The sequence below is a fragment of the Helicoverpa zea genome, chromosome 11 (genome assembly GCF_022581195.2).
Source record: "Helicoverpa zea isolate HzStark_Cry1AcR chromosome 11, ilHelZeax1.1, whole genome shotgun sequence".
Classification (NCBI taxonomy): Eukaryota; Metazoa; Arthropoda; class Insecta; order Lepidoptera; family Noctuidae; genus Helicoverpa; species Helicoverpa zea.
Window position 1 is genome coordinate 5459729 of NC_061462.1, and position 23042 is coordinate 5482770.

Below are 23042 nucleotides of genomic sequence, written 5' to 3' on the forward strand. Positions count from 1 at the left end.
AAACAAAAGGCACCTTAATAAATAAACTAGATACCCATTTACCTGTCATGGAATATGCATATGGCATGCATATCTATCGAGTGTCAATTATTTTTTTAAACCTACCTGAACCAATTTTAGAAAAAGAGAAAGGAAAATATGCATATGAAAATATAGTCATTCATTCATCATTCCTAACTACCTATGTAAAATGTTAATGACTCGCTAAATACATAGGCACTAGTTCTAATATACCTACATTAAAATACATTCTATATTCAAATCGCTACGGGACTCATTTTGCAAACGTCAAGTAAGTATAGTCGGCAGGCGCTCAGTAGCAAAGATAAGGGCTACATAGTATCCATGGACTGGTTACGTGTGGTAATAAAACGAGGCTATAGATCGCACAAGGAGCGGTGCGCCTGCGCAGCGCTACGTACAAATCTCGTATGACTGAGAATGGTGGACGTACGGTACCTACACAGAGTGGCGACATTCCACCAACTCGCGCGGAATGCAAGAATACGGCCCTGCGAACAGGTTACCCCCAGGGCTTGTGATCCTTCATCTCGCGCGTCCCCGTTTAAAATATAACCTCAAAGTCATAACTGGACTAATTAGAGATTTATTTACAACAGCTGCGTGGACAGCGTTATGAGACACATAAGCGTAGTCACCAAACTCGTTTACTACATGTAGGTACATTTCACCGATCTCTTTCGTCGGCGACAATCTAACGACCGCTGACCGCAAATCGGCACAGAGGCGGTCTGCTTTACTTCGCTTTTCGAAATGAAGGATCGCATTACAAACACCACTGGACCATAACTCGGCGGGGCGAAGACAAAAATAAACTTAATATCGTTTGCGTTGTAACATTTGTCGACGCATCCGATTTATGATCGCCTCGGTGACAAGCATCGACGATAGGACCTAGTACTTTCGGCAGCCGATGTATTATAAATAGTTCGACACGATTTTGACCTACCTTCATCCAGAAGTCGCTCCATGTGCATGAAAACATTCGGGAACGCAGCCAGTTGCTTCCTGTCTTTGAGCAACTGAGCTAAGTAGTCCGCTATACTTTGCGTTGAAGGATTGTTATTATCACACATCATGAATACTATTTATACAACTGATTACACGTAAAATGTTTATTCCAACACGATCAAATTAGATATTGTACTTTAGTTACTGATTATTGTTATTTTTGTGAGATTATGTTAGTTAAATTCACTTCCACACACATCGAAGTTTCGATCACCACTAGCCGAAGTTGACCGAACTGAAGTTGTGGGTGAGCTGCGCCTGCGCTCTTGTCGAATGGATTTTTTGTGAGCGCATGCGACGTCGGTCCGTTGCGGAGGCGTAATAATAACATACGTTGATCTCGCTCGCGCTTACGATAACACGCTCTGTACCTGTCTCTCTCTGGCGCCACAGAAAATAAATGCGATTTAGTCGCCATCTAGTCAACCCAGTTACAACTATAATGATATTAGTTGACATGACCGTAACTATTCTACGTTATTTCTATCAATGTATGTATGCAACATAAGTGCTGTTTTAGTTGATTTAAATTAGTTTAGGGTCACATTCAACGTAGAGTGCTATTTTAGGAACTCCATACTTGTTTAGAAAAATAAAGACGTAAAAATCGAGGTTTAAAGGTAGTTTTTACTTTATAAATATAAAAATGATTACCTCCTTGAATTTAACTTATTAAACAACTACAGTATAATTGTCTTAAGAATAAATATGAGTTCGTTGAAACACGAGCAGGATGACCTAAAATAAGGGCAAAAGGCGTGACAGAATGCGCCTTTTTAGTTCACCATACATGGGCAGTGACACCAGTCTTTTTAAACTCGTATTGTTGCACATCGGTATCTTAGTTATTTTATTAAAGTAACACTAAAAACCTGACTCGGTTTGCTCGTGGGTAGCCCACCTAAAAGAATGAACTTTAATTCAATAAAATTAAACATCTAATCGAAACCCAAAAGTACTTCAGATACAAAAGTACTTAAAGATGAGAGGTAAAAACTTTCTCTAATGTAGAATAACGGTAGTAATCAAATGCAAAAGTTTATTCAAATAAAACAATGGATTCATCTAAAACTACAGTGCACATTCATTATTTTTCAATTGCGTTTGCATAGCTCCGGTAGTTTGTCACGAGTAATTAGGCTCAAGGACTTATTAAGCCTACTGCAATTTAAGATAGTTCACTTCAATAATATTAATGAAGCGTCATTAGTAGCCTTTCTAATTCCTAATAATAATTATGTTATTTTTCAAGATGCATTTACTGTGATACAATGCGTGAAAATGATTGAGTGACAAATATTAAAATCCGCACGGTGTTTGCCTAATTCAGTAATGAAAAAAAAAGTTGTTTACTTAGTAGAATTTTATTAACAAGAAAAAAAAAATGAAAAGATATTTATTTCATCAAAGATAGCTATTCTCGTAAAACCATTTTGAAGTTCAAGACAACTTGAACGTTCATTAGGAAGCTAAGTAAGGTATAATTCTAGATTTTATTACAGCACAAACTATTCTTAGAATTTTAGAGCTAAGTTTGAGGCTCAGGCACGGTTGAATGTCAAATTTTACACTAAGTGACTGCAATTCGAACTTCCCAACCCAATCATTAGAGAAACTTAAGTGACTTAACTAAAATTCTCACAAATATCAATAAAGCGATATTTAACTCCTCCTTTTCGGAACGCCAACGCATTATGTTTCATATAAGCAAGTTTTTTCTCCTTTTACATAAAAGGAGTCAGTGGGCGAATAGAGAATTGTTTTTCATATTATTAAAGACGTTACGCAATGTGCTAAGATAATAAACAGCGATTGCTAAATAAATGTTTATGATAGTCGTAGTCGCATTTGGATGTCAGAAAAATGTACCTAAGATAGGCAACTTGATTTATTGCAGAAGAGGTATTCACACTGTCTATCTACAAGACCTACATAATGAACCTAGGCATTCAGTCGTGCACATCTTATAGTTCAACATTTGAGAAAACCAAGAGTTCCGTTCTAAATGTACCAATTCTTTTTCTTTTACGTGAATTGCTAAGGTTAACTGTTCACAATTCACATAACACAAACCATGCTCATTTCCTACTTATCTTGCGCAGTCTTTGTCACTAATGGTGACTTTAAAATTTATTTAAGTACCACAATCAACCTGAAATTATTTTTGTACCACATATGGACTGAATTTCATACTTAACGAATGCTGACAACAATTTATTATGAACTGGCTACCATGCCAGTTTTAGCTGGCTTTTATGATTTTTTCAAGTCTGCCGCTGCTATGTGGGACTTTGCTAATATTTTTTTAACAATCTCTATCATTATTTCTTAAATCATTGATTGATACGATAAAAATAAAACTTTATATCACCGTCGAAATTCGTTTTTAACAAAGCCAGCACTTTGGATCAATTAAAATCACCCAAGTTAGTTACGTTTTATCAATTCTGTTAAAAGGATAAATGGATAATTGACCCCTATCCGATGTTCTCGTGGATCTATCGAATTAAACGGATTAAGCACACAAGTTCCACGCTCTATATTCCGCTATTATTTCCGAATTGAAAGCTTTATTACATACATGTCAAATAGAAGGGTCATAGTTACCCTCCTAGAGTATACATAGGACACAATTTGTAATTACTCCGCAGCACTTATTTATAGCGGTGCAATAATGTAGCAACAAATTCCTATTTAAAACAAATTACATTAACAACGCATATTACTATTAATCCTGTCTAACAATCTATTGTTTTCCATAAAACCGTTCGGCGATGACCATGTGGATGTATTTTATTATTGGTTACCTGCAATTAATTACTATTTACCCACTCATTGCAGCAAGTTTACGTCATACTGAAGATGGTTGCATCTTCTTATTTAGAAGACAATTTTCCTTAAATAAGTAATACCTACCACAGAATAAACTAACAAGGAGGTTACTTGGAGTAAATTAAATGAGCTGCAAAATGCTAAAAGTATTTAAAATCGTTTTATGACAACATTTTTCACCGATACACGGGCTTGACTACCATAAAAGCATCGTGATTATGCGGCCGCTCCAGCTATGGCAGCCCGTTCGGACTCTAATTATCTAGGCGCTATGGAACTTGGATATACGAAGATGGTAAGTAACCAATGCCGCTATCAGATATCTAACTCTCTGCCAATAATAAATACATTAGATTGCAAATGTTATGAGCAATACCAACTCCTTGCATATTCTAATGGGAGCTTGGCAAATCGCTTTGTGTTAGCAGTATAAAATTACTTACAACATGATCATAATTTTACACGCTAGATGAGTAGGTCCAATGTACGTTCATTGGATTTAGATTTTTTCCAGTCCAAGCACATCAGATCCAACTTAAAAGTTTTTTGCAAAATTTTTTGGCTAACTCTTTTTCAGTAAAAGCCGTAAAACGTATGAATTCTAGAAACGCGTCTAAAACTAATTCTGAACAAAATTATTGATTGCCACATGTCGTTAAAACATAATTATAACAGTCATTACTTAGAACGTTGTCTTGTTATAAACAGCATGTGCACAATATGAAATTAAAATAACGTCAAGTCCACAACAATTTTTATGTTCATGTATGTAGGTTGGAGTGCCGTGCGCACAGCTTTGCGTCTTGGATATCTACATGTCCGGCTTTCGGCCTACGATTTGTGCGGCGAGGAAAACATTGCGTCACCCAACCATCGTGTGACCATTTGCTACTACAAGCTTCCCATCTTTGATCTATACCAAACGATGACACGAAAATGCCTTGTTAGAATACGAAATGTTTGTACTCCATATTTATTCATTGGAACGAATTTTAACTTCTACCCCATATCCTACATCCTTAGTAAATCATCGTCACATTTAGTTATACGAGGCAAAGCTTCGCCTACTGGTTATTATTTTTTATTGAAACCAACTAGACTATAAAGTTACTTTATTTTGTCAAGTTTTAAAATATTGCATTGCTAAATTGGTGCTCTGAAATAATCTTCATCGAAAACATCCAGTTGCTTCAACTTTATGTACTGGATCAAAAATGCGTAAGTTTTATACATAGGTACCTATATCGTTCATTTTATATTAAGAACAAAAGTCTCTAACCAAACAATCATTTCGATTAGCAAACACAGGCGACACAGGCGAACCTGGCCTGGACATTTACAGGTTTAGACGTAAAAGAGCCGATTACCAAAGCCAACAACATCCATCCAGGCTAGCTTCTGGAATAGCTCCAAATGTTCGACTAGAAATTGATGAAGAGAGGCGTCAGAAGACCTATGCAATATTACAAGAAACACGATCAGAATTTTCAAACAGCAGGCTGCGGACACTTCTACTAATTTATTCAAACACTGCCTGGAAAATATTCATACTTACGACATTGTTCATAGCATACATTCTAGACACTTGCATTTATACGTTCTACAGATCAGGCGTAAGACCGTTTTGGGGTATTATCGTTCTATTGTGTTTCAACTTCATATTTACATTCGATGTCTGTATCATTGTCGGCCTGAAGTTCTTTAAAAAGTGGCGAAAAACTCTTAACCTTGTCGAGCCAGACACATTTAAAGTAATTATCGATATTATAATAGCAGTACCATACGCAATTCTGTATTTAGTGGACGATTCGATAATACAGATTAAGATCCACGGAATAGTACCCTTAATGGCAATGATACGGGTCTACAGAATTATAGAATATTTTTACCAGCGATCTTCCCAAGCAGGCAGTAATCAATGGACTACGTTTTTGTCACAATATTTAATACTTTTCTTTCTATCTGTCCATACGTGGGCATGTGTATGGTATTTGTTTGCGAACAGAAGCTTTGACGTACATAAGATTCGTACATCGTGGTCGTTAGCAGCTGTTTACTTGCCCACTGAGGAAACACTCGATTGGTATTATGTGTGTACATATTGGTCAGTCATGTTTCTCACTACGAACGCCCTCGGAGACTTGTACCCAGTGACCACTTCTGAAAGATTTGTCGCCATACTAGCAACGTTAGTCGGTTTTCTGCTGACAACTATTGTCTTTGTCGGATCATTGACTTCACAATTTATTACTATAACGACGAGACGCTCAAAATACGTGAGGCAACTAAAGAAAATTAAAAATCATCTCAGGTTGATAAAAATGGATTCAGACACTACAAAGCGAATTATTAGGTATGCAACTTTTAGATATGAAATAAGTTAATTTTGTAAGAAGCTTATTATAATGCAATTGAATTGAATTAGGTATTACGAGGATCTCTGGTATCAAAAGTCAGGAGTTTTTAAACCTAAACTTCTGAAACTCCTTCCCTATCCATTGCAAATGGAAATCTGTTATGATCTAAATGCTGTCCCACTGTATAGCTCGCTGATATTTAGGAAATTACCGGAAGCATTCCTTAGGAGGCTATCTTTAGACATGAGTCACCAGTTTTATCTACCGGGAGACGTTGTATATAGCCATAACCAGAACAAGACTATTATGGTAAGTCTGCATGTATATTATCTGTTTAAAATATTAATTAGATAGCTGCTTCTCTTACGATCACAAATTACCTACTGCATTACTGTTGCAGGTATGTGTCACAAATGGAGTTTTAGAATTGTTATCAGATGAAGACGATGAAAGTCCTATGATTTCTTTTGCAAAGGGGACTTGTTTCGGTGAAATTTCATTAGTCTACAATATTCCCGGTAACTATTAATTCTATAAAAAAATTGGATGAAGGAGCGGGGTGGCTATTACTTAAATTGTATTATTTTTCTTACAGCACGTTGCACAGTCAAAGCAGCTACATACGTAGAATGTCAAGTCCTAGAAAAGACCAAATTCATACGACTAATGATTACCTACCCAGACCTCGTAGATTCGATACGCACTGAAATAGAAGAACGAATTAACAGAAGTCAACGAAGAAAATTAAATCAGGGACAGAAAACAGAGTTCTCATTGAATATCTACGCTTCCAAGGATCGAAAGAAAAGTAGCATCAAATGTTTGAAGGATAAATTGAGATTCATTCAAGGTATTTTTCGATTCTAATATATGTACTTATACTTTCAGAGTAGGTATCGCCTTAGAAGCTTAACAACTAATTCAACGTTTGACTACTCCTTAGGTGTAACGGATGTGGATACTTTGACAGAAGAAGATCAACTCGATGAAAGCTGCCTAGACCTATACATTTTGTCCGAGCACATTAAAAAGAAAGCTTCAATGTTCACATGCATCAAATCCTCGTTTCCTTGGATTTTAGAAGCTAATTGCCCGCTAGTCAAATATTGGGAACTATACATGCTCGCTATAGTATTCTACATTTGCCTAATTTATCCTTATTTTATAGGATTTAAAAGAAGTTTTCCTGAAGGCATTTATTTCTATGCGCAAATAATTATAACTATCTCGTTGATAGTTAATATTTGTATAACAACAGTGACTGCAGTTAAGACTAAAAAGAAGTACATAAACGATTTCAAAAACATTGTCAGTTACAGAATGAATACTCTTGGCTTTTATCTTGATGTCGTAGCCATAATACCCTTCGAATACATAGTTACTATACATCAGTCTGTGAAATATCACGATAACTATAGAGACCACCTATTTTTTTTATGCAAAGGTATAAAGCTTTGTTTAGTGTGGAGACTGTTAAGTTTCTTTGAAAAATTGGAGAGGAAACTTTTATTGAATTCACTCCTTGTCAAGGTTGGTTGGTGAAAATTACGCTTTTATATTTTGATTTGCTACCTAATAAAGTGATGTCTATTACGCCAAATTACAGACAGTTAAGTATTGCGTATGCATATGTTTACTTTGCTACTGGTCCGGCGTCATACTATACATGGAGTCTTGTTTCGTTAACCGATGTTCAGAAAACTCATGGTTTAGCCGAGCTTTAACATGGGACGACCAAAAAAGCGGAACTAGGGCCTCAAAGTAAGTCGAACATGTTAGTCTATGTTTGATCACAAGTACATATTTATCTAGTGGGTATTAATAGTCTGTGTAGCCTAATCTACATGTAATAATGCTTAGTCACAGTGAAATCGTACTTTCACAACTTCACCTTAGATAAGTAGATTTATTTACATCAAGAATTGTACAAACTTCCCAAAATTTGCATTTGTTGCATGAAATACATAAGATACGTAATACATTATTTTGGATCGAGGATTTATGATTCATCAAGTTTCTATTAAAGTTTTCCGCTGAATGATTTATTCTTATGACTCATATTAAAGACACAAGTTATTATAAATTCAGATTGGCTTTCGTCACTGTGTACTTGAAGTTTCAGATTGAGTGTACCGTTTACATTTTCAAATTAACCGCAAAGTACATGTCGCATTATACTCACGTACACGCTATGCTGCTTTACTATTAATGCAGCATAGCGTGTATCCGAATAGTAAGAATATTACGTAGAAATTGCAACTGATTCATTATATAAAAATAAAAAATAAAAAAACAGTTACTTACCTATAAACCTACGTAGGTGGTCCCGGTCATATTAGACTAAAATAAAAACGTGGGGCCCATTCCGTAACTATTGTTGTAATACTTTCTTCTAGCTAGAGGTATAATAGGTGTGGATTGCATCGACTTACTATAATCATAACTGGAGATTTTGACAATCAATTATCAGCCGTAGCGGCTTCATCAGCGAACGCCGAGCTCACGATCTACCAAAGTATAAAGATATGCTTTGCCATAAGTAGGATTTCAGAGGGCCCCACGTTTTTATTTTAGTCTTATATGACCGGGACCACCTACGTAGGTTTATAGGTAAGTAACTGTTTTTTTATTTTTTATTTTTCAGTGCACATAAGATATAAAACCGTTTAACTTAAAAGTTTTTTTACCGATTTTTTATTATCTAGTTTTTAGTATTTAATGAAAATGCCTACCGAATATTCTTCATTCTATACATGGGTCAGCAGCGGTGAGGGAGTGCTAGACTCTTACTGACTAAAAACCGTTGTTTTTCGTCGTAGGCCTTTTATGTACCACGACCACGGTAACTCTTTAGGACAATCCCGCAGCCCAGGCAGGCCTTGGCCCTGTTGGGCCCCGTTGGGGTTGCTGACAGTATTCTACTTGAGTAGCCCTTTCATTTGATACCCATATTGAGGGGGTTGTGGAAAAATATGTAATCCGCCATTTTGTACCGGCGGCCATCTTGGATTTACAATGTTATTGATATTACTATATTGTATTGTCATCGGAATTAAAGGTGTGTACCAAATTTCAGATCAATCTGACAACAGGAAGGCACTGAAATTTTAATTTCTAAATTTGACCCAAGAATGAATAAATAATAAATAAAACAAACGGGGTGAGCTAAATAAAACCGTTTAAAAAAATCCCTTGATGCTTTGAATAACATTGGCACCTGTCTGTGTAGGTTTTATCTTCTAATCATTTTCATCACTTCCATTACTTAGCTAGAACCTTTGTTTCCAGAACTAAGTTTCCAGTTATAACTTCGGTATACTTTGCGACAACTATTCTGCTGTCTGTGGGATATGGCGACTACACACCCGGAGACATCTACGACATGGCTATTGTGGCGTTCCTAAGCTTATATGGAGTTTTACTCACTGGATTTTGTGTGTCCGAATTTTCCGCTGTTGTTACACATTGGACAAGGTAGCTAACGGTCCCTTATAACGTATAGAATATTGTCTAATCAGACTGATAAAATGTATGCATGTTTGCACATCTTGATTACACAGAACTAAGACAGCGTTCCTGGAGGTGATCATTACTATTGATAAATTTATGAAAGAAAACAATATGCATCCAGCAATTAAATCAAGAATAATGGCGTTTTACGAACTACAGTGGCAATACAATTCGGTAAAATTGGATAAAATAATGCTAATATAGCAGAAAGGACATGACTAATGAATAATTATTTGTTTCTTAATATCAGGGTGTAGAATTGACAGACGATAATTGGCTTGAGAAGACTGTGGTCCCGTCGGAGCTGAGGAAGAAAGTTTTACATCAAGCTAGATTTAAGGCACTCACGTCCATCAAATTCTTTCAAGTTAAAAACAAGGCTTACATTCATACATTAACAGAAGGTAAGACTTGCATATTTGTCAGTCAATGGAACTCCTAAGATTGTCTTACTTCAAACAACGTCTATTAAGACTCAGCGGAACAGTCTTTCAATCCCAAATTAGTTTGAAACAATCTTTAATTGACAGCAATCATCTTAACTACAAATGGCTAGGAAGGAACTGTTCAACACAGAGTTAAACAGTTTAGAAGTCAAGGCTAGAATCATTTGGACTTTATCGGAGATTTAGACAGTTCTCATCAATATAATAAAATAACACAAAGGTGAAGCTTAAACCTTTACATTGCAGCAGCGAGAGATATCATTTTACCGCCAGGAGAAGTTGTATTCTATGGCGGTACAATAACTAGGGAGTTGTACATAATTGAGAGCGGTTACTGTTTAGTAACGTCCAATGAGATGAGAGAGACTAAATCTGAACGCGTTATAGGCCCAGGTAACCATGTGGGGTTGCTGGTGCTTTTGTATGGCATCCCCACTCTCAGCAGCGTTGTAACATTGACTCATTGTAAGGTAAGCAGATCTGTGGGTCTCCACGACCTTTTACAGGTGGGTTGTTTGTGGGTAGTCATCCTACGCTTGCTTTCTGACATTCGAAAACATTTTCGACCCTAATTAAGGTTATTGAATAAATATGATTTGATATACATATGACGCAATAAAGATGAATATTAATAGAAAGATCAACATATTTCGTATCCGAATGATTTTGTTACATCTCAACGAAATCTATCCTGTAGCTCAGATTGCTGCTGACAATAAATCAAATGTAAGTGACAGGACATTTTTCGGTTTTGTTGCTAATGCTGCTAATTTTATTCAGAAGATTGAAACATCTTTTTATTTTCCTGAATGACCTTTTACAACTATCACGGAATAATAAATAGTGAACGACCATATCGATATGGAAATGAAGGAAGTAGTAGTTGATTAATATCTATACCAAGTTGATCAAATTACGTATATAAATTGTCCTCCTACACGACACACAACAAATGTTTTATTGCTTTGACTTTTATTTAAGGTTATAATGACGTATATGACAGTACTTATATAAACACATTCTATGCATAATATAGTATCTGAAAGAGTCTAAGAATTTCTTTTTTTTTCAGCTCGTTAGTGTAAGCCACTATGCATACACGTCGGCATTAAGTTTATTCCCAGACATGAAAGAACACGAAGGTCTCCTGAAGCCAGAAGAACTAAAAATCATAGAGGAGAAGGCTAAAACGCAGACCGTAGATTCATATTTACAGCATTACAATCGATTAGCAGAAAAAAAGCAAAGAGTAAAGATAACAAGTCTTCTACAAGAGTTTTTCAACAGTAAGTTTTTCTAGACGGTAAAGGTGAATCTAATTTCGGAGTTTTTTGTGTTGGTCCACATGAGAGTATGCGACTCCAGAACTTTTTATATTCCAGTCAAAGGACATCATTCATTTCGTACCCAAAACTGAAAGTGCCGGCCAGAAGAAAACAATAGTAGATTCTTGTAGAGAATAATGCCCTGAAGATTTTTTACTACTACAAGAATTGTCTACAACTAACCCCCAGGCTGCTATTTGACTTTGAAAATACCAAAAAATCCCACAATGTTTGGAGCATTACATTACGTCCCCAAATTGGAGAAGGCAGCCGCTGCCTTCAAACGACTCCTGCCCAACCTCGGAAGTTATCAAATCCCGCTGTGGGGAAGTCAGACTAACATTGTGGAATTATTGCTCCAAACATTGTGGAATTTTTCGGTATTTTAAAAGTAAAATTGCAGCCTGGGGGTTAATTGTAGACAATTCTTGTAGTAGTAAAAATCTTCAGGGCATTATTCTCTACAAGAATCTACTATTTTTTTCTTCTGGCCGGCACTTTCATTTTTGGGTACAAAATGTTCGAGACTTGAATGATCTCCTTTCATGTCGCATTTATTTACTCCTTGCAGATTCCTTCATAGACCTTTCACTGGAATACAGTAAAACAAAAGAGAATTACCGGAAGTCTTTCAAACAATTTCATGTACTGAACAATGTTGCTTCGTATTTACTGATGCCAATTGCAATAAGACCAGATGGTATATTTTTGAAAACGTGGGCGATCCTTCGCGTAGCTACTGCATTTTTCTTGTGTCTAATCATACCCGTAAGATTTTATTATGATATCTTTATGACAGCAATATGGATTGCTATTCATTTGAATTAGGATCATCTAGTCTAGACGAATTTGTTATTTCTAATGATGCATTTTTATTTAACTTTGTAAAAATGGATTTGTTCATATACCTGCCGTATTTAATTGTCGTACTTGTTTTATCTTCGAATATATGAACCGTCTTGATTTCTGAAGATTATGAATATGGTTCATGTCTCTCAGAGCTGTTTTATATAAGATGGCCCCCGATTTTAATAGAGGGTTTTATTATATGCTCTTGAGTTGTCTGTTTGCATATTTTCGCACCTGATGCTCATTATTTTAAAACTTTTAAGGTAGTTGTTTGTATGGCGCCACAATTCGGATCATTCAATGTGACACTTGTGACTTTGGAAGCCATCTGCTATATAGACATGTATTTAATGCTACATGTTGCGTATTATGGTTCCAAAAACCAATTGATATACCATCCTTACATGACAGCAAAGCATTATCTTCAGGTGAATATTTAGTTTTAATAAAATGATTAGTACTAAACGATACCCAAGTATTATACGCCCACTTGAGGACGACTTCTTGATTTGACCAAACAAGTAACAGGAAAAGAAATAACGACATAAAACATGAAGGACATAAATAGGTAAGTTCGTAAATGGAAACACTACATACTCAAGTTTCCTTTCCATTCGACCAAATACAATTTAGAAAGTTTGTCTATCTAAACAGTTCGTAGGCGCAATGACATCACTCCTTTATTCTCCATATGTGAAGCGAGAGCTTTGCCTTCTGGCCATTTACATTGTCTATTGCAATTTTTATCCATTAATCAAATTTTACAATTTCAGGGGCAGTTCGTAGTAGACTTTATTACATGTTTCCCATGGTACGCTGTATGGAAGCTCTTTGTACCCAAACACAAAGAAGACCATTCTGATGAAGATCACGAAGTAAACCACCATATGTTCCATTGCGCCTTAAGAATGATTAACGTCTTACAAGTAGTTAAACTTTATACTGCGTCTTGGGCCGAGTCAATAGGTGCTCTGAAAAGGGTAATTTTTCTATCTGTATTCCTATCCTGGCGACGATGCGATGTTCCATCACTTACACCGATTTATAAGTTCACATGAAATACTTTTTTTATTCATAGAGGTTCATTTCATTTTATCATTTCATCATCATAGTGTGAGCAGTTTGCTCTTAATTATTTTCGAGTCTTCGTCTTTTCAGGCATACTTCATGAGCGTGGTTCATTTTCTTCTTCTTACATTATTCTTCTGGAACCTATATACTTCTCTGTTAATCGCATTATCCTGTAGATACGTAATAGCTGAAGATGCAGAAGATTTTGAATTGAAGATTTCAAAACTACCGAAAAAAATTCCTTACATGAAGACGATTTTTCACCCTGATGGCAATATGGTTTGTCTCGAAGGCAAGTATGAACAGTATACGATTAAGCTGTATTGCGACACAATGCAAAACATATTTGAAGACACTAAGACTAAATTTTTATACACTCCAAGAACCATTTAAATTTCTTTCAGGTTCTTGGGTAGACGGGATTGTAATTATTGATGGAAACCATATGGCACCGGCTAAAATATATCTTCTGGCTTACTATTGGACCGCAACCAGTTTCGGAGGCGCAGGCTTCGGCGATATCACACCTCAGAATATCGTTCACATGATCCTTTGCATTTGCGTCAATATACATGGCGTCTTATTTTTCGGGTGAGCTCGCTGCCTTCATTCTGAATACCGTATTTTTCATTCAAATTCAAATACCCTTGATTAAAGAAATCATCGGTTTTATTATCACGATCACCCTTCACGCAGTTCATTTTGCTTCAAGTTTTAATCCGGGTTCCAACCTCTTTTATTAGCTTGATAGAACTCAAAAGAAACAATATTAAATACAATTCTTACTATCCATTAGATATGTGTACGCGAGAATTGCATCACTCAAGGCCATGGCGGATCAGGTCGTGACCAAGTTCCAAGAAAATCTGAAGCATTTAGAAATGTTTTTGACAAGAGAGAAAGTGCCATTTGCACTTAAAAAGACGGTAATAGAATATTGGAAGTATCAGTGGAAGAGAACAGGTGGATGGTCGGTACGTGAATTAATTAAATAAAAATAATAATAAAACAAAAACGGAACTAAAACATAAAAATCAATATTCATGTTTTTTTCTTTCTCTAAAGCACCAATCGATACTCGGAAAGCTACACGCAAATCTGAATGAAGATGCAGTCTTATACATGTATGAAAAAACATTGAGAGAAATCCCCTTATTTGAGGATGTCGAGTATTCCTTCTTCAGAGCTTTTGCCAAGAAACTTAAAGAACTCTACTTCCAAAAAGGATATATGGTTATGAGATCGAATGAAGTCATAGATACTATGTACATTATTTATCGGGGAAAGGTAATTTTGCAACTGGGATGATTTCCAATGTTAGAGACTGATTTGAATGGGCTAAATCATATTTAAACTCCCCAAACAGGTCGATATAATATCCAATATAAATGAAGTGGAAGCTTGTATGGGCCCAGGAGGAATATTCGGGAACATAAGAGGAGCTTCCAAGTACTTGACTATGTCAAATGTCGTTGCTAGTAGGAACATTGATCTACTTTGCATTCAAGGGAGGGATTTCTATACATTATTGAAGGTAACCGATCCGACTTATTGCAAGATTATTCTCATCTAAACCTGATTCTTATTTATTTGCATTTCCATTTGCTTGCTTACTTATAAACCTCGTTTTGTCATATATAAAATCACATAAAGAAGATAAAAACATCGCAATAATTCAGATTTTTTATATTTTGCAGAGCTACCCATCTGTTTTGAGAAAAGTAAAGCAATCGGTTGAATCAGCACCAAAAGACTACGTGCTACCAACAGTGGTATCAGAAAGGACGAGTGAAGAAGTGAGGAAACTCTCATCATAATATCCTTATTCCTTCTAGTACTTATTGTAACGATAGCACTTTCATAGTGTATATTTGATATTTTAGCAAATAACAAACGTCCCAGCATCGTACAAGTCTGGCGAAGAAGAGGAAGAAGACGTTGACATAGATACAAATGTTTTTTTGGAGGTAATGTTAGGTTTCCATTGTTCTTCGAGTTAGTTAACTAAGAACTCAGCTACTACCTCACGTAGGCCGTACGTGCCAAGATAGGAGAGTTCGAATGATGTTTTTTGAAGAAATTTAAAAAATTATAGATCATTATTTAAACTTGCAGAGCCCAGACAAAAGCCTAGCAGAATCGCACGGTTCTAAATCTATAACATCAGCAGGAAATGTCAATTATACTCCAGCAGCGTTTTTGTTATTGAAGCCCCATAGGTAAAGTATTTTCATAGTTTTTGCTTGTAAGGTAAGAGTTGTTACTATTGAGACAAATCAATGTTATTCTTCTTTTCAGATGGTTCCGTAGTAGCATCATTCCGGACAGCAAATTAGTCACTTTTATGGGTAATCACCGTACCCGTGAAACTTTAACATAATTATTTACTTTTTGTCCACCTGGATAGTAGTTAGCGTCAGGTCCGCCGTCACAAATCACTGATCCTCTCGAAATACTCCTAGAGAGTTGCTACCTAATTGCTACCAGCTACCATTAGTTGCTACCAATTGCTACCCTCGTAGTTTTGAAGATATTCAGCATCCTAAGGTGACAGCCTCTACAGAATCGACAGAATCTATTTTAGTTAGGCGCAAAAACTAATTTTTTTAATATCTTTTTATCCACGGAATCGATGTGGTCTAAAATTTAATTCTGTAGGGTAGCAATTAGGTAGCAACTCTGGGTGAAAAAAAAACTCAATACTTTTGCGCCGTTTCTTCACACTGTGAAAAGTGACAGCCATCCTGATATCAGAATGGCTGTCACCTTAGAATGCTGAATATCTTCAAAACTACGAGGGTAGTAATTGGTAGCAATTAATGGTAGCTGGTAGCAATTAGGTAGCAACTCTCTATATGTATTTCGAGAGGATCGGTGATTTGTGACGGCGGACCTGACGCTAACGGATAGTAACCAACATTATTTATTTGCAGAATACCTCATACTCTTCCTGGCTTACGCAGATTTCATGTTGCTTGTGTACCAAATGGCATTTCTCTCAATACCATTTTTCTTCTATGTGTGCGTCATTTTCGACATACTGTTTCTATTCAAAGTTTTTTTGGACGTGCACAGTGGTTACATGAATAGATACGGAGATTATGTTTTAAATCCACGCAAAGTCAGGAAAATGTAAGTCTTTCACTTTCTAATCAGTTTTTGCTTAAATATGTTTTCTGTGTTAGGTACCGCTGCCAGTTAAATGTTACCTAGGTATATTAAGGCACAGACTCCGAAAACAATATCACATGACTTCCTTTATTATTACAGGTATTTCTCTAAAGTTTATCTTCGAAGGAGGGACTTTTTAGCTAATTTTCTTATATGCTACTTCGTGTTTGCTCTGCCTCTGTCGTGGTCAATGAAAATGATAATGTTCTGTTATGCACGTTCGCCCCAACTCACAAGAATTTCATATTTATTTACGTATCGAACACACAGAAAAACGAGTATTGGTTCTGCGAATTTATTGTTTAAACTGACGTAAGTATCAGAATCAGTTAACAATAAATATCCAAGATGATTAATTTATTGGAGTAGAAATTGAAAATATACAAAATTTATATAAAATTGTTTTCAGAACAATTGCTATATGGGCATCAATATTATCGCACGTAAATGCTTGTCTTTTCTTCAAATTATCGTGCCTAACACCAGTACATTGCACATCGGCTAATTGGATGTCCAAAGAAGCTCTTAATCTACGTGCCAAATATTCTGAGGTTAATATAACTTATTTCGTTATTTGTTCTTAGCATCCGTGGCTCTTCCATAAAATCAACTGATTTATTTGAATGGAAGAGCTTGTGAATAACTAACAGCTGCATAGGTCGGTTGATCCTTATAAAAAATTTAAAGAACACAATTTGAACTTTTTTCTCTTCAGGGCAATTTCTTCGCATTATACGTGGCAGCGTTATGGTATATGATCAACCTTCTTACAATAACGGGCACTGGAGATGTCTCCTCACAAAATAGTTTCGAAGTTATCGAAACTATTATTGTCATTATCGTTATCAAGTTTTGCACAGGTGTGGTAAAGATAAGTCAACATAAAAAAAGCAATCCAGGTTGATGGCATGACACTTATTTGAATATTTTCCTAGGTCTCCTGATATCAGAAATGTCAGCAATGATCACAGCACATTCATCGTCTCGCATAGCATATGACTACAATATAAACGAATTGAGAGATGGACTCCGGGACATGGACTTGAGTCTACACCAAATGGGAAAAATGTGGGACTACGTACGCGAGCTATGGAATAGGCAACAAGGAAAACAAGTAAAGATATTTTTGCTTCACCTATCCTTAGGAAAATATAAAAATAGTGATCAAACTCTGCGGGAGGGCCAATGGTTGCCGTATATAAAATAGGTCATTTTGGCATGATAGTCATTTGTCCATCCTCAAACACACCCACTTGTCTTGATGCCAAATTATCGAATAACGACAAAATAAAAAAAAAATAATTATAATGTGTTCTGATTTACGAAATCCAAATGTATGAGAAAAATCGAGTTTATGAAGTTGTATTTCACATAATCTATCACTATGTCGCCGAAACGAGGCTGATATGTACCCGACTACCAAAAAGGGTTATTATCGTTCTCTCCTTTTATACTTATCAAAATTAAGTCCATTATTAAACGTTATGGACTGTGTCTGAAATAAAATGATTTATTATTATTATTAAAACCCTATAGATGCCTTCCTTGATCTACAAACTACCATTCCGCCTACGTTGCCAAGTGATGCAAGCCGTCTACGGGTCCCACATTCGAGAATCCGTCATATTCAGCAAAACTGACGACGATTTCCGAAGAATGCTGGCCATGTGGATGAAACATTGTGTTTTCTTCCCCGGCAACTACATCGTTCAAAGCGGTGACTCAGACCAATGCATCTACTTTATACATAGAGGACAGGTAAGCAAGTGAGGTAATCTGAACACTCGTGATATCACCGTCAATTTGTCACTCATATTTATCATTACTATGCAAGTTAATGCATCTAGATGTAAGATATTAATGTCTGTGGGTAATTACCATTTTAATTGCAGGTTGAAGTGCTTACAGTACATCCGAACTTGACGGAATCAATTTATGATGTTTTAGGACCAGAAGACAGCTTTGGGATTGCTCAGGTAGGTATATTGTTTTGATTTAATATTAATCTAGCCATACTCATTGTCCTTGTGAAGGGGAGGCGATTACGTTACAATTACTGATTGTGTGCATAGAAAAAGGAAGCTTCATACAAATTATATTGAATGTCTCGAGTGAAGTTTCATGCAAATTATACATTGACATTTTCGAGTGTGCTGTTACTGTTACAGTCTTTTTGTCGTCCCACTGCTGGGCACAGGCCTCCTCTCACATGGAGAAGGATTGAGCATTAATGACCATGCTAGCTCAATGCGGGTTGGTGATTTTAGACTTTATAGTCCAGGTTTCCTCGAGATGTTTCGAGCAGGTTTCGAGTGTGCGCTACGATTATAAAGTCAAGATTTTTTATTCTTCACAGGGTTTGTTCGTTGGTTTAGTTCATCACTTTTCATTCCGAGCTCGCACCGTGGTCGACATAGTGTATTTAAAGTTGGACCAATGGAAGTATCTACTCGATTATTATCCGAAATCTGCTAAAATTGTTCAGAAGAAGGTCGCGAATGTTTATTTAGCTATATAATCATTTCTTGGTATGTTTTAGTCATTAAAGTTGTTTAAGTTAGTTAGAATAATAAATTAAGTTTATATTTTGAATCTGGCGTTTATTTGTAACCAGCAGATAACAATTGTTTTGGTATAAAACCTAAGGCATTGTATACCTTCATTATAAAACTATGTTTAACATGTACCAAATTACGAAGCATTGCACACATTAAACATCTTAGGAATGTCAATAAGATAATCGCGTTACGACAATTGCAACTTACAGTTTAAAAAAGCTTAGAATTAAATGGCCCTTATCTTTGCTTTTATTAAAATAAAAATATTAAAGTTGTCCTGACAAAAACATCTGCTAATTCCAAACTACTAGACATTCAATAAATCTTATGCATGTAAGGTATTTACTTAGAGTTGAAATTAATAGAAATTTCCATCAAGACAAAAGTACTACAAAATTCTAAATACAAATAAAAAAATAAAAAAAACTAATCAACTTCTACAAAATACAAACAAAAAGAAACTAAGAAACCATAGACAAACAAATCTTACCAAATAGAAACTTATGGGTATGGAAACTTATTTATTGTCGTTTTCTCTTCCTGGTAACTCTCTGTGAGATCTCCGGTATGACATCTTGGCTCATATCCATGGTTTCCGATGACTCTTGAACTTGTGAAGGCCCAGCTATGGACTGATTTTCTTGAGTGTCATTTGTTCCCTCATCTTCAATACTGGAGTCCGCAGAATGGCGTGAATTATCTGATACTTGTGTCTGCGTTAGTCTGGAACTGATTAGAAATCTATTGTAGGTTGATTTTCTACAGCAATAGAATACAAAAGAATATATTCAAATATATATATATTAGGTAGGAATATGACAGAAGATCATGTTAGTAACGCTATTTTATGCCTCAAGAATGGTTGAAATAATTTGTTTGTAAATTGGTGGGGAGATAATTGATGATAAGCAGGAGATAAACAATGGATACATTTTATCTCCATCCATAGAACGGGAAGTAGTTCTTCTAAGTTCAGGTTCTCCAAAGAAATTTCAGTAAAACTAATAACTAAGTCCTTCCCGCGTCTAGGAAGGACTTAGTTATTAGTTTTACTCAAATTTCTTTTATGATAATTAAAAGAAATGAATTATATAGTCAATATGAAATGGTAGTCACAGTTTAAGTATGAGTCAGTGCAAGTCAGGGGGTAAAATTACATTTTTATCAGAAAAACATTCTAATATAAGAATATTATGATTCTTACCTGCCTCTTTGCTATGTTTTGGAAATTAAAGTTATGATGTTAGAAAAGGTAAAACATGACAAAACAAAATCAATCCTATGGATTAAAGTTTATCAAGACAAATACAGACTAGTCCTACAACTTCCCAAATAGTAATGGTATTGCTTAATTGCAGGTTTACAATTTGTTAAGCAGTATTTACCCATATTTAGTTTAAGGCTGAGCGGGAATCTTTATCTGATTGATATTATTAAATTATAATTAATGAAACATCCTCTAAAACAACAAAAAAAGAAATATTAAACTTACCCTTCATTATTGAGACGCTCCAATTGATCTTGATTGAAGTCAAATTTGCAGCAAGGCCACTTTTCCACTTTTTCCAAGTACCGGATCAGACATCTTGTGTGGACAGCCTTACTACAAGCCGGGCAGTTGTAACCCTGAAATAAGACAATACAAAAAATGTTAAAAAGTGCAGATAATGAAGTTCCTGTATAACGTTTCAGAGCAAACAACTATCTGTCTATGTTTCTGCTTCACAATAAATAAAATATTGAATTGATAAATCTTCTAACATTTTATTTTAATAATAAAATTTATTCATGCACATTCTTATCTGCAACTAATAAAGTTGAGTCATTCAAGTGGCTACATTTATATTATAAAATGCAGAACTGATAAAACAATTACAACATAACTGAATTATGACACCTAGCAGAGGTGTCTGGCTTAATGTAGATCCTTCTTCTTCATCTTTAATATAAAATTAATTAAATATACAATAATCAAGAAAAAACACCATTAAAAATGCACTACAGACATTATACTGTAGTAAAATTTTGCAATTTCTGTTTCTTTTCACTGCACTGCCGAGAAAGAATGTTTCTATATATTTTACTAAAATTATCAATTAAATTTTTCTCTTAAGGAATGTTATCACATACTCGGAACACAATATTTTTGCAGAGGCAACACTCTTCAACAGCATCTGGCATGTTCTGACGAAAGTATCCTTCAAACTCATGGATGGCTCGCACTCCCAAAGCATAGTTGTTCTGTTCTTTATCCAAGTACCGCATTCTGCACCAAGTGTCCAGCAGTTTCTGAAATGTCATAGTTTTTGTGTCATTTATATAAATTTTTGTAATTCTGCATTTACTTTAAAATTAGCTGTTTGCCCGCACTTTCTTCCGTACTCTGACGAAATACTCTGGCATAGTTTAGCTTTCTAACAGGGAAAGAATTCTTTAAATCACATCAGTCATTTCAAAAGTCAGTGTAAGAAACAAAAAAAATATTCCACTCAGTTGTAGATAGAATATTCTTTATTGTACACCAAAACAAACATAGAAAAGGACATTACAAACAAATACGTGTGAGTACAATATGCAGGCTTATCGCTCAAAAGCAATCTCTTACAGAAAACCTTTAATTGTTGTATTAGTATTTATATACCTAACTGCTCAATTGAGATGTTATAGCAATTAAGTGGTATGGAAAAAGCTTAAAGCTTGTGTATGTGTGAATTTTAACCATGAAATTGCAACCAACAGTTGCATTGAAAATAAACAATATATTTATTGATTGACTTACCAGTGTAACCATTACTCTATTGGAAAAATAATTGAGAAATATACTTACTTGAGCATCAGTTTTAGTAAAAGTAGATTTCATTCTACTAACTAAATTAATAGCATTAATTCCTGTGATCTGCCTTGATTCTGTAGTCATGATCTGTTCAATGAGGATCCTAAAATACTCGAGTTCAGTAGCAGAAAAGAAATTCTGTGACTTTGTAGCATCATCATAACCGAGAGACAAGAATATAACTACATCTTCATTAGTGAACTCATCCTTAGCTAGTTTAATTTCCTGTTGAAAAGGTCTTATTTGATCATTGATAGCTTTTACCACATCCTGGACTGGTGGACTGGCTTCTTCACCTGGAAGTTGTAAAAATTAAATGATAAATAGTAGGTAAAGGTCTCATAATCTAAATTTCACTGGTCTGATTGAAGAAAAGTCATAAGCTATGTGCACAGTTCCAAAGATTGGTCTCATGGAGAAGAACTAGCAAGACACTCCACCACCCTTTGAGGTCACTAACTCATAAAAACCATTGCCGAGCTTAACCTAAGACGACCTCCTGACCTAATGTTGTTTGCTATAACTCATTATTTTACTTAAAGACTATGTTACTTACCGTTAAAGTTATTCAGAACAGTTTCGGCGTCTGTAATTGATAGAACACCTTGGCTGGCAACAGTTTGCAGGAAAAACCTGTGCAATTTACCGTACGTCATAGTGAATGCTGCAAAGCTTATCGCCGGTAAGTAATTAAGTATATAAGAAAAAAATATTAGTATTTAATTTCTAAATTCCCCAGAAGATCCAGGGATCCAGAAACAGACCGCCAAAAACAAAACATTGAATGAATTATAGACAAATAGAAATTGACAACGACTTTTCGCGGCAATGTCAATGTCATTGTTAACATAAACAAACTAACTTTTTATTTTCAAATACTAGTCTTTTTGCTAAGATAAAAGCTAAACAATACAATTTTCATATAAAACTCGTAAATGACGGTATTTTTACATATGAGAGTGTACCTATGCTAGTACACAATAATTATTTATTAACTTCTGTGCTGATCTATTTATCTGTTATCATTATGGCTAATAGGTGAAGTCGGTAGGTCGTAG

General features: G+C 35.3%; 3 protein-coding genes across 9 annotated transcripts in view; 1 reads left to right on the forward strand and 2 right to left on the reverse strand.

Annotated features, from left to right (window-relative positions):
- LOC124634761 (protein held out wings) overlaps positions 1-1303 on the reverse strand; it is a 65488-nt gene extending 64185 nt beyond the window's left edge. For 3 of the 7 annotated variants that reach the window (XR_006984908.1, XM_047170429.1, XM_047170426.1), the window contains exon 1: positions 971-1300. Coding sequence is in view for 6 of the 7 variants with exons in the window: in XM_047170429.1 (XP_047026385.1) it covers positions 971-1100 (130 nt within the window). In the remaining variant the exon portion in view is untranslated. Of the gene's footprint in view, positions 1-970 lie in introns of all 7 variants that reach the window. The other 4 variants (XM_047170425.1, XM_047170428.1, XM_047170424.1 and 1 more) reach the window with 2 other exon arrangements.
- A 3775-nt stretch (positions 1304-5078) lies between these two features.
- On the forward strand, positions 5079-19273 carry LOC124634688. Its single transcript, XM_047170349.1, is given in 32 exon segments — positions 5079-5082; positions 5164-6217; positions 6290-6530; positions 6622-6739; positions 6817-7071; positions 7165-7755; positions 7832-7982; positions 9510-9695; positions 9782-9905; positions 9982-10135; positions 10424-10647; positions 11250-11463; positions 12074-12270; positions 12615-12779; positions 13125-13331; positions 13510-13714; positions 13827-14013; positions 14219-14396; positions 14488-14709; positions 14789-14956; positions 15120-15253; positions 15326-15389; positions 15538-15641; positions 15721-15770; positions 16356-16554; positions 16693-16905; positions 17003-17144; positions 17309-17453; positions 17529-17707; positions 18130-18351; positions 18486-18569; positions 18950-19273. Coding segments are annotated over 32 exon segments (6543 nt in total). The 3' UTR covers positions 19112-19273.
- LOC124634595 (non-structural maintenance of chromosomes element 1 homolog) lies at positions 19173-22786 on the reverse strand. The gene is made up of 5 exons (XM_047170221.1): positions 22541-22786; positions 21979-22280; positions 21282-21440; positions 20644-20777; positions 19173-19880 (listed from the first exon to the last, which is right to left on the reverse strand). Exons 1-5 carry the CDS (start codon positions 22638-22640, stop codon positions 19673-19675), a joined length of 903 nt encoding a protein of 300 aa, XP_047026177.1. The 5' UTR covers positions 22641-22786; the 3' UTR covers positions 19173-19672.
- Between the last annotated feature and the right edge of the window lie 256 nt (positions 22787-23042).